Source organism: Phyllopteryx taeniolatus, chromosome 1 (assembly GCF_024500385.1).
Source record: "Phyllopteryx taeniolatus isolate TA_2022b chromosome 1, UOR_Ptae_1.2, whole genome shotgun sequence".
Lineage (NCBI taxonomy): Eukaryota > Metazoa > Chordata > Actinopteri > Syngnathiformes > Syngnathidae > Phyllopteryx > Phyllopteryx taeniolatus.
Window position 1 is genome coordinate 38,477,596 of NC_084502.1, and position 12,560 is coordinate 38,490,155.

The 12,560-nt window shown below is 42.0% G+C and overlaps 1 protein-coding gene across 3 annotated transcripts in view; it reads right to left on the minus strand.

The window, feature by feature from the left end:
- Nucleotides 1-12,560, minus strand: part of fbln2 (fibulin 2) — a 38,289-nt gene that overhangs the window by 12,444 nt on the left and 13,285 nt on the right. For all 3 annotated transcript variants that reach the window (XM_061794260.1, XM_061794251.1, XM_061794241.1), the window contains exons 3-9: nucleotides 7,067-7,181; nucleotides 6,278-6,407; nucleotides 4,094-4,295; nucleotides 3,176-3,394; nucleotides 2,363-2,473; nucleotides 1,833-1,934; nucleotides 871-1,002 (exon numbers count right to left, since the gene is read on the minus strand). In XM_061794260.1, the coding sequence (XP_061650244.1) occupies nucleotides 871-1,002; nucleotides 1,833-1,934; nucleotides 2,363-2,473; nucleotides 3,176-3,394; nucleotides 4,094-4,295; nucleotides 6,278-6,407; nucleotides 7,067-7,181 (1,011 nt within the window). The remainder of the gene's footprint in view (nucleotides 1-870; nucleotides 1,003-1,832; nucleotides 1,935-2,362; nucleotides 2,474-3,175; nucleotides 3,395-4,093; nucleotides 4,296-6,277; nucleotides 6,408-7,066; nucleotides 7,182-12,560) is intronic.

Sequence of the window (12,560 nt, forward strand, 5' to 3'; positions counted from 1 at the left end):
GGGTACACCCTGAACTGGTTGCCAGCCAATCGCAGGGCACATATAAACAAATAACCATTCAATATATTTTTTTTTAAATGAGAAGGGGATAGGACCACCACTGGTAATAATCAGGTAATAAGTGGAGTGTTTACTCTGTGCACACAAAAAGGTACCTGGTGCAATTCTCCAAAGTGCCACATTAGGAAGACAGTGATTACTGATGCAAGATTGGCACAATTAATACCCAATCTTAACCAGATCATTGTGAGTTATTCTAAGAGAGCAACACAATTCATTTTATCCTCATTGTTAATTTGCTTCAACTGTGTCACGAGACAAAGGAGAGTTTCATTCCTAACAGGAAGAGGCAAAGAAGAGTTAATGGCATAAATGGCTGCTGTGTCGAGCCTTGCTACTTAATATATTTTCTTTTTCAATGCTCTTTGTGCTTGATTGAACATTCTTTATATTTACAAGGAGCAGCAGATTAGAGGACACTACAGAAAGCCTGCAGAGGCAAGCAGCACTTCCAGCACATCTAATAATCATCTACAAGAGCACTGCTGCTGCTGCTGCTGCTGCTGCTTCATGAATGAGACTGCTGCACAGGACAAATTTATGGTGCATGGAAGTAATGAGACATATTACTGCACCTCAACACTGGGCGCTTCCCCTACATGGATATGCACAGCAGCTCTTCATGCTAAAATGATACTGCAAGGAAGCTCCAAGCTGGAGTGATGCCTTTTATGATTCCCTTCAGGGGACGATGGTCAGACAATCGGTTTTAATAGTTTCTCTTCAATGTGCTTTATTTACACTGTGAATTCAACACGTGCCTTGCTCGATACTATTTTGCTACTTTGTGCTAACAAAAGTGTGGCACACCTTTGCAAAAGTCTCCGTTGAGTTGGTATCCCGGGGGACAGGTGATCAGTCTCTGGCAGACATAGCTCCCTGCAGTATTTATGCAGCGTTCGTTCAACTGGCAGGCCTGCACTGACATACACTCATTAATATCTGCAACAGAAGAAAAAGAGCAGAGGAGAAACATGTCAGTGTGAAGAAAGCCAATCCACTAAGAAAAGTGTGCAAAAAGAAGGCAAGGGGGATGTGCAAATATTACTATTAACTCAGATGTATACAATGGTAACACAGTTTTTCTTAAATCCCTGTGATGGAAACTAATGTCAGGGATGAAACAAAACAACATAATATATATTTCAATCAGTATTCATCCCTCCATTTTCTGAGCCGCTTATCCTCACTAGGGTCGCGGGCGTGCTGGAGCCTATCCCAGCTGTCATCGGGCAGGAGGCGGGGTACACCCTGAACTGGTTGCCAGCCAATCGCAGGGCACATACAAACAGACAACCATTCGCACTCACAGTCACACCTACGGGCAATTTAGAGTCTCCAATTTATGCATGTTTTTGGGATGTGGGAGGAAACCGGAGTGCCCGGAGAAAACCCACGCAGGCACGGGGAGAACATGCAAACTCCACACAGTCGGGGCCGGGGATTGAACCCGGGTCCTCAGAACTGTAAGGCTGACGCTCTAACCAGTCCTCCACCGTGCCGCTCAATCAGTATTATTTTTTGATTTTAAAGTGTGTTGCCAGGAGTAAAAGAGATTAAAGCTATATCTCCTCTGCACATCTTGAGGTGCTGATGAGATAAAGAGATAAATCACCAAGAGGCATTCCAGGAATCTTGTCTCAACTGGAGCCCAACTGTTCCAAAATTGAGAGGGGAAATTGCACACCACATTGTACTGTGATTGTATCCAACCTCAATACTCTACCCTGGTGAGCTGTCAGAAAATGTTTCCAGTGTTATATGTGCCTTGCCTTCACAGGATTGTTCATCAGCCATGAGGGAGAAGCCTGGGAAACAAGAGCAGTGTGGCATTCCGCCCTCCGGGATGCAATATTGGTCACAAGGGCCGTTTCCTGCAAGTATTAGAGCAAGATCACATGAAATGTGCCCTGGAACACAGGACAACCTTGTTCGCCTGTGCAGCAGACAAAATTGTTTCCATTTCCATTCCCCTGTTGTTCTTTTTTAAAGGTCATATTTCATTGCTTCCTTAAACTCACAGTAAGGTGGGCCTCCATTGTCTTGGTTAACAGACACAAAATACTGTTACTATTATAGTTATCGTAGAGCAAAGTTAGAGAGCGAAGAACATCCGGCCTTGACCTTTGCAATTAAATACTGGAAAATGGGAGCTTGAAACAATCGCATGTCAAGCTCCAAGCTTCTCTCCCCGTCATCTTAAATTACATCATGATGCACAGTTTAGTGTTGAATTTGGATGTAAGAATGACTGAAAGTGCTCGGTCTTGAGTCTCCCTCTCCCCTCATGAAGCTGTCTAACCTTCACAGGGGTTGAGTGGCACCAAGGGCTGGGAGGTTGGTGGAAAAGAGGTGGTGGGCTCCACCCCCTGCCTGTCATCCTCCTTCAGTGTGTTCTCCTCATCGCTTGTGTCTGTGAAAACATGAATAATCTCATCACAGGCACAAGGGATTACACTATAATCAAGAACCCTGCCTTGCCTACCACTGCCTTAGTTAAAGGCTTACACCTATTTCGACTTTTCCATTTGAGGATATGAGGCTGGCAGCCATAGGAAAATATGTAATAGCAGTAAAGGTGCGGCAGGAAAAAGCATTGCCTACAGACAAACATTTGCCTTTATTGGTGAGCCCCATCCTCGACTGTAATTTTGCATCCTGTTGAGACAGGTTTGTGTTGGCGAAAGTGTTGTTGATTAAGTCTGGTACGCTGAAGCGAAGCCATAGAGTGTTATCTGCAAATACCTCTCATACTGGACATGTGAGCGGGCCTCCTGTTTTCAGTTTGTGCAAGATTTTCCAACCAGTGAAAATATTTTTCATTGAAGACTGCAAAGCTTTTTGTCAGCCATGATTTGTGAAGCATGGCCATCATTCCAGGAAAGGGATGTTAGCATGTGATTTGAATAGTTATTATTAGGTGGTATCGGGGCTTGCAGAAAGGAAGGAACTCAAAAGAGACCAAGAAAATAATACACTGCGAACATGCAGAGAAATTAGATCAAATGTTTTCGACCTGACGGGAACGCTGACTGTAAATCATATTTGATAGGATTGACACTTCCTGCACATGTGCTTCATTGAAAATATCTACTCGCACCATATAAAGTTTTACCTTTTGCACAAGTGAAAGCATCCTCTTGCAGCACATATCCTGGGAAGCACTCACAGTGGAAAGAGCCTGGTGTGTTTACACATCTGTGGTGGCAGATGTTGACCTCATAGATCAGGCACTCATTCATGTCTTGCACCTCAATAGGCCCTTCCACCGCATTCTCCCCGTGTCTCTCTTCTCCGATAGAGAAGGCCTCATTCGGGTAAAGGCTGTCAGACACTGTAGCACACAGTTTTTAATACAACATAATACCTTACACAGAGACATATATATCTGAAGAACAGACAGTATCCCCTGAGGATTTGCCACATGCACTGCTGTAAAATATAAACTCCACACAATAATACATCAGCCCTACTAACACACACTTTTGTATTTTCTATACAACTATTCATCAATATGCAGTCCCTATCATAGAATCTGATTAAAATAAAAAATAACAATAACGTTATCTTGCCATCCTAGTGTATACATACACAATGGAATTCTGTATCTTTGCTCTACTATATAGGCTCTAGGGCCGGCCATCATCGTTAACAGGCAGAAAAGTTCTTTACAACTATTTGGATTTCGAACGAAGTGAGTTTTCAGCCTCAAAGCAATAAACAACACCGTGACCAAGGCAAAACTTGGACTAGCAAAGCAGAGAACTACGGCAGGTACAGTACTCGATCTCTTAGAATTAACCAAGCAAGCTGAACAAGACGATTGCACTTTTTGCTTGGAGGCCATTACACTATTTTTCACCTATGCTGGGTGACCTCTTTTAAATGCCAAGAAAACAGATTACCTTTGGTTTGAACCAGTACTTTTTCCCAGCAGTGCATCGATTGAATGCTTTCACCTTTTAGAATGAGGTATACAATGCCTTAGCACATTGGGGTTAGTGGTTTTTGTGTCTGCATTTCCTGTCCTTACCTTTTTTGGGTGGTGAAGTAGCACCGAGAGTGGGCTTCTCTTTAACGGCATGCCACCTGTCATGACTCTCGTCCCAATTCTCCACCCCCTCACAGCATAAGAAGAAAACGTGTCTGCAGTGGAGGCCCATGTGTTGGTGGGCTTTACACTCATGACCCTCACGGCCGAACTTCAGCCCAAGAGAGCAGCAGTCACAGCACTCCTGGAGGTCATAATCAGTCTTTACATGTGCGATACAGAATGTTTATGCACTGATGTGATTGATAAGCAACCTGACAAGTGCTCACCTTCCTCTTTATGGAATTTTCTAAAAAAAAAAAAAAAACATGGAATGCGCAGTTCAAACGCCTCGAAAATCCTCCATAACAATTGATGAAAAAACTATTGATCACTAAAGTACCTGACCTATTCTACTGCCCGCACTGCTCTTCACACAAATAATGTTCCATTGGCGCTATTTAAGTAAAGTTTTTAGGGCACGTGTCGGCATGTGAAATGTCACGGTAATTTTGCGCACCAACTTGAAGAAGTCTGAATTCCGGCCTGTACAAGTTACTGGTGGATATTTGTAACTGAAACTTGTCAGCCAATCGGAGAAGGGGTTCCCCAGAGTAGCAAAGGAAACAAAACGGGTGAGGAGATATGTTGACAAATAAGATATACTGTTTTGCTTTAATTTGAGGGCAGTTTTAGACCAGCTTTTCTATAGGTGATATCATATGGAAACAGTCCCAAAAAGGCCATTATTTCCATCGCAAAAGACTCTCCGGAACCCATCATCCGATTTACAAAATTCTTAGTGAGTTGCACTCTGGTCGAAGTGGCCATTCTAACCAAACCTAGCATTTTGACAGACTTTCATCCATCCATCCATTTTCTGTACCGCTTATCCTCACTAAGGTCGCGGGCGTGCTGAAGCCCATCCCAGCTATCTTTGGGCAAGAGGCAGGGTACACCCTGAACTGGTCGCCAGCCAATCGCAGGGCACACATAAACAAACAACCATTCGCATTCACATTCACACCTACAGGCAATTTAGTCTTCAATCAACCTATCACGCATGTTTTTGGGATGTGGGAAGAAAACTGTCGTACGTGGGGAAAACCCACGCAGGCACAGGGCGAACATGCAAACTCTACACAGGCAGGGCTGGGATTTTAACCCCAGTCCTCAGAACTGTGAGGCAGATGTGCTAACCAGTCGCCCACGGTGCCGCTTGACAGACTTTTACTTTTAGAAAATCTTCTGACATTGCTAGTTTTATATACTGCCTGGGTCACAAATTAATTTTGTTCCGTGACAACATTCTCAAACTGAAACGTTCGCAAATGGAGGTAATGTTTGCCATTGAAATGAATGAAAATGCAATGAATCCGTTCCAGCCACAGAACGATGTTATCTTTGTCTTATTTTGATCATTGTGTGGTTAAAATAAATACTGTGCAATGTAGAAATAGGTGAAAACACAATTTCTGACGAACTAACAGTGGGTTCGCTAGCAAATCATGGGAAGAAACTGGTTTGTTCTATCAAAGGTTTCCTTCATAAATCCATCTAGGAAAGAGCTAATAGACACTGTGTGGAAAAGCGCAGATACTTAACAATACTTTGTGAAAATGTTTCAGTCAAGAAATCCCTGACCTCATTGAAGCATTAAAAGGACTACCGTACATCTACATGATTCTGATAATGGTGGCAAATGGTGATTTGATAGCAATACATGAGAGCATAGACGCTGCTCTGCTGGTATACTATTGAAATAGGGAGTAATAAATTAGCATCAAGCCTAAATGTCAACACTTAACAACGTATATTTATCCATCCATTTCCTGAACATGTTTCTGTAATTACGAAGAGGTCAAACAATTGTTCCCGAGGTCTACTTTGAAAATAGCAAAGCTTTGGTGGGGAATTGGGAATCTTCAGCTGTGATTGGCTCTCAGTCATTTGTTCAAATTAAATAAGGCAATTGAAAAAGTACTTGCACTAGCGCTGTAATCATCAGAGGAGAGGCCGGCTTTAAGAAACTGACTCCCAACTATGGCTTCAATTCTTCTGTGACTAATGCAATTGTCATTTGCTAATTTGGACGGAATTGGCCCTAACTTGTGAATTTACATTTTGACTTTCAACCCAGGGACCTGCGTTTGTCCTCTGCTGCTGCATCTGGCCACAGCTACTTGCCTTGTAGGAACTGAGCCCACATGTATCACTGGCATCCTCCACGCACATATCTTCGGCTCTAGCTGCACTGATTCCAGCCAGACATCGGCTTTCTCTCAGGGAGCCGAGGCAGCATTGTTGCTGAGACGTCCTGGCAGAGAGAAAAAGCACATCGGAGAAAAAGACTGCTGAGACATACGGAGTGAGACTGAGACCCTGGAACAAGGAGTGGGCTGCATATTCTTTCCACAGGCACTGCTAACATACAGTTGGCTGAGAAAATTAAGGAGATTTTATCAAAGCTAAATTTGCCTGCAGTGGATTGAAATAATAATACTACAGACAATAGAGAGGATGCAGATCACAATCATGAACAAAGGTTACCGGTAATCATTTCACTCTTGGGTTATAATAATGCTACACGCCAAACGTAATAAAAAACAGTAGGTTACAAAATTATCTATCAATTCTTCCTTGGGTCATATCGAATCCACAGTAACTTTGAGTTATGAGTTATTGAGTTTATGTTACGAAAGAAATCCAAATAATGACCATAATTAAATAATTAATCTGGATTAACTGTAATGTTGGGTTTTGCTGGTAACAGAAAAACACATACGAAAAGTAGGACATAAACTTGTCTATTGGCAATGACCTTGCAAAAATCTGTCCATTTTCTATAGATGCTGGCACATATCACAATGTAACCCCTCAAACCAACTTCAAGAATACAGTATACGTAGTGAAAGTTATACAGAGTAAATTCAAATGAAGTGAAAACATGCGTGGGGCGTCTAATGATGGTCTCACCAGCAGATGGACTGTCTGTCTATAGTGGGTGGCTCCATGTTGTTGCAGTGAACATTAACTGAAGCCCATTTTGCCCCAGTCTTACAGCAGACTTCCACCAGCTCCATGACTGACACTGTGAAACAAACACACAGTTCCACATATTTCTCACTCAGTGCTTCAGATAGGAGCTCAGCTGGAACAAGGTGCCTAATGCATTTGAATGGCATCAGTAAAATCCATCAGATACATTTGATGTGGCTGTAAATGTCATGTTTGCAGACAGTTAATAAGAGTTAGTACTGTATTTGGCGATGGTGCACTCAAAGACTAACAGGCACATTTTGCTCTCAGATTTCCCCAACCCTCATATTCACTTGACTCGGAGAAGCATGTAACCTGGTGAAATTGCTTTCAGAGCAGAATTGTACTTTTTGCAACATCTGGGCTAATCAGCGCAGGAGCAGAGGAAAGAGTAACACATTAGCACTTCCTTTCAAACTGGGTCAAGGAGCAGACGGAGCAAAAACACATTATCCAGTTTACCGGGGAAATATGCTTTGACAGGGCAGTGGGTTCCAGCTTTGAGCTAAGCCGCCCTGGTGCCTTTCACAGGCAACATATAATGTAAAAAATCTTTCATACACAATGACACAATAATTGGCCCTGTTTAAACCTTATGAATCATGTTTTATGTGATGACACGGCTCTAAATCTTGTTTTAAAAATCATTACCGGTACTTCTTATTCTTCTCAGCTTTTCCTTATTCGGGGTCACCTTTTGGATGAAGGAAGGAAGGAAGCTTTCAAGTGTTTGCCTCTCTTAGGGCACCTCTGTGTAGTAGTGGTTAGCAGATCGAGTAGACATAAGAGTCAAGAGGTTCCCGTTTAAAATATCAGCTGTGACCCTCCTGTGTGGCGTTTGCATGTTCTCTTCATGCTTGTGTTTTTTCTAGGTACTCTGGCTTCCTCCCACATTCCACAAAGCAAGCATGTTGGGTTGATAGAAAACTCTAAATTGTATACAGGTGTGAATTTAATTTGGTTATTTAAAATATATATATTATGCCTGCGATTGGCTGGAAACCAGTTCAGGGTGTACCCTGCCTCTCGCCCAGAGTCAGCTGGGATAGACCCCAGCACACCCGCGACACTATTGAGGATAAGCGGTACGGAATATGGATGGATTGATATTATACGCTTCATAATCCCTCAAGGGGAAATTCAATTTACAGTGCTGTGAATTTTGTTTTGCACAGCACACTGAAGACCAGATCACACACATGCAATCATGCAAGGAGAGATTCAGAAAGTGGCGTGCAAACAGTGCTGCACCTCTTGAGCTGGGGCATGGGTGACAGGCCCTTGCTCAAGGGCACCCCAAAAGTAGCCCTCAAGCAGCCTAGCATGTCTCCAAATAGTAATCGCCATGTTTATATTTGGTCCGCAGCGTGATTCAAAAGGTGGCCCTTTGGCTCCAAGACCAAGTCGTTACAGATGAGCAACGGCTCCAGTTCACCCGCAAGCCTAATGACAACAAGCGGTATATAAAATAGATGGCTCCCTCCCATAGTAAGTATGTGTCAACAATGTTATGTGGTTGTAAGGCTCTGGTGGAGGTGTGCGCTTCATCAACATTTTTTCTTCTAAGTCATCCTGTGCTACACATTCACCTCGTACATCAAGAATTTCTGACATCCAAGGGTGAACTATGGCCATGAACTAACAACTACTGGTCACTTTCCGGAGAGGTATTTAAATAGGTCTTGAGGCATTGCAATAAAAAGCATGAACATTTGTAGGAACATACATGGCTGATGGTGTTTTAGCTGTCAAGTAACTGCTTGACCAAAATGGGGATCAAGTTTCAAAACATAGAGTACATCCATTTTTTGTACTGCATATCCTGTTCAGGGCCATGGAAAGGGCTGGAACCTATCCCTGCTGCCTTAAACTGGGGAAGTCTGACTGTCTTCTGAATACTGAAGTGTGTCATATTTTTTTTGTAAACTCCAACTCGCACTGTACATGTTAAGCATCTTCGATGGAAAATGAAACCTAACTATTGAGGTGCTCACACAGTACAGAGTGACGGAGAGCCACAATTTGACTTCTCACACTATACTGTATGTTTTGGTTGATGCTGTTCGACAAACTGTTGTCAACTGTCAAAACTAAAAAAGATGACGAAGGCCTTTTCAACATTTGTGGACTGATAAAGCTAAAAACAACATTGCAAACAAAACAATGTGCTTAACCTTTTATGTGTGCCTGATAGCTATTCTGTACCAAACACTCGGGAGACAAAGGCACCTATACTGTACATGCAACAACACCTTTCCTAACATGATTTGTACATGTACTTTATCCAGAGGAGGGAGGGGAAAAGGCTCACTTTGGAAAATATAGTATATTTCTGAACTGATGATGCCCAACCAGACTTTAATCAGCCAAGTGATTTGACCATCTAGGAATTGGTCTTGAAACCATCTGAATTCCCACAGTGTAGGCCTCGGACTAATCACCAATAAATCACAGGGCGATTATAAATGAGAGATTGAGTGCGCATTGAGCCCACATCAACGCCACCAATGTCTACAAAATGAACCACAATAGAGTACTATCAATGCCTCATGTAAATAACAAAACAGAATGTGGTTCTCTAATTATGGTGTTTATGATTAAGAGGCTTTTAGGGGTGGAGGAAATGTCAAACATAAACTGGCCCCCCTAAAAAAAATCACATTGCAATTGCTTTAAAAAGAGCTCTATCATCTCAGACTGTCTGGGGCTGTTCTAGAGTTTTAAACTTCTACACCTGCTTTTTTGTAAGAATGCCTTTCTTTGACTTGCTTGTTTACATAATAGGAGCCAGGCAATCACTCTGTCATGGGTGTGTGTTAGGGTTGTTGTCTTCCCCCTGTCTCGTACACACCTGCTCCTGAGAGCATCTTCCCCACGTGTGCCTCGTTTACCGTAATTACCCAATGCATTTAACCTCCTGTCTCATTCTTTCTGGTCGCCAGTTTGTTGTACCTTGTTGTCACGTTCCAGCATTCCTTGTTTCCACGTCACCGACTCATAGTAAGTCGAGACCCTGTTCTCATTATTGACCTTGCCTCTTTGCCTCACGTTTTTTGGATACTGTTGCCTTTTCGGATTGCCTGCCTGTGTACCGACCTCTGCTCGTTTATTAAACCTCTCTGTTTCGAAACTGTCCGTTTGTATTGGAGTCGTGCATTTTGGGTCCCGTCCTCTGTTCCGTTTATGACACACTCACAATTTCAGAGTGACTGAAGTGTACATAATTTGCAGAAATCTACGCGTGGTCCAATGACTGATCTATAAGGCCTATCTGAACCAAAGTATATGTAGCTCAAACAAGAACACACATTTTAATTATTATTCCTACCATTTGTGTTATTTAAATTTTATGTAATCAACTCTTAAGTGAGCCTTACTTCAGTTTCATCCATTGACAGTTAAAAGCATACACAAAGACATGAAGAGAAGTGCAGAATCTTACCAAAACAATGGGTGGATAAACAATAATAAACTATTTTAACCTGAATAACCATGTAGTAATCTCGAGCAATATTGGGTTGCACAGGATGACAAAATTGTTGATACTCCTCTGTTAATAAAAGAAAACCAAAAATAATAGACAAAAGTTATAATAAGAATTTACTGAAACTTAAACCAATACAAGTCAGGCATTGTTTTATTTTTGTGGTCTTAAAATCTTTAAAAAATAGTAAAAACGGCCTGGACAAAAATGACAGTACCCTTAAATTAATATTTTATTGCACCACCTTTTGAGGAAATTTCTGCAATCAAACAATTTCAGAAACTCAATGTGAGACTTCGAGCATGTCTCGACAGATATTTTAGTTCACTATTCATGAGGGAAGTTCTTCTGCAGAGGTCCAAAAGTATTTCTAAAAGGACTCTTCAGAATAGTGCAGTGTTTTGTTTTTAGCCATTCTTGTTTTTATTAACTATGTTTGTGTCTTATCCTTTTGAAAGACCTGTGACCTGCAACTCTAACGTTAAGTTTTTGACACTGGACAGGACATTTCACTTGAGAATTCACAGCAGTAGAGTGTTCTTTTCTTTGTATACATGGGCTGGCACAAGCAAAATTGTTGGTACCTATTAGTTGAAGTAAGAAAAACCCACAATCGTCATAAGAACATTTGCCCAGGAGCATTGTGGCTTGTCATGATGCATTTCAGCTCTCACTAGTTTCAAGTTATTTCAGTGATGATTCTGGGTTTTTCATTCTTTAACGGAAGGGTACAGACAATCTTGCCTTTGAGCCTAGGGTGAGGAGCATCTTTCTTCTCCAAGCCTGTCATCGTATCTGTCTATTAGTCCAAATCCAAATCATTGACATCAGCCTCTTGGAAAATATGTGGGTAGAATAACAAGCAACAGGTACAGCTCGCAACACGTCTGGAGTGTCATAAAGCCTGCCACATACTACCACTAATCAAGGCTTGTGTTTTGCGGAATTAGCAGTGATTTACCATACAGTTGGACTGGGTAGAATAAATCCAACATTTTAACAAGAGGGCCTATGACATCCAGTCCTCTCGGATGGGTGCTATATGAAAGCACAAAAACATTTTTGCATTTGTGTATATAGCCAGTATGCGCTTACAGTTAAATGTAAGAAGGTGACAAAGTTCTTTTCACCTTTGACATCTGTGCTTACAGAGATACTGTGCCTTCTGAAACACATAATCACAGTCCAACAGGTGGCTGTGACATAGCAGGGAGGACTGCTCTACAGTTTGAATGATTCCATTTCCACTAAAACCAGTTTGGGTTTCGATTGACAACCTAAGTATTAATCTCCTTCAGATGCTTAGCCAACAATCATGTCATCTTTTTGTGTTGTTGTTGGGTTATTTTTAATGATAGGGTTAATGTAAGTTGATGCAAGATATTAGGAGTTGCATTAGGCTCTGGTGGTTGCACACTGTAACCCCCAATACAATTACACCTCCTTGCGGTAAGTTACCGCTTCACTCACCTGCAGCCTGAAGAATAAGACAAGGATAAACTGCGATTCTTTATGTTTCAAATAGCACACAACAACACTGCATCAACTCCTTAACACACGGGTCACACAAGGGTTTCTCTCTTAATAGTTAGGGCAAGAGTAGTACACATATTAATGTACTACTCTTGTACTAGCTATAAAAGAGAAAGCCTTGTGTGACCTGTGGTAAGTGAAATTATATATATATATATCTATATATATATATATATATCTATATAGGCGGCACGGTGGCCGACTGGTTAGAGCGTCAGCCTCACAGTTCTGAGGTGCAGGGTTCAATCCCCGTCCCCGCCTGTGTGGAGTTTGCATGTTCTCCCCGTGCCTGCGTGGGTTTTCTCCGGGTACTCCGGTTTCCTCCCACATCCCAAAAACATGCATGAATTGGAGACTCTAAATTGCCCGTAGGCATGACTGTGAGTGCGAATGGTTGTTTGTTCCTATGTGCCC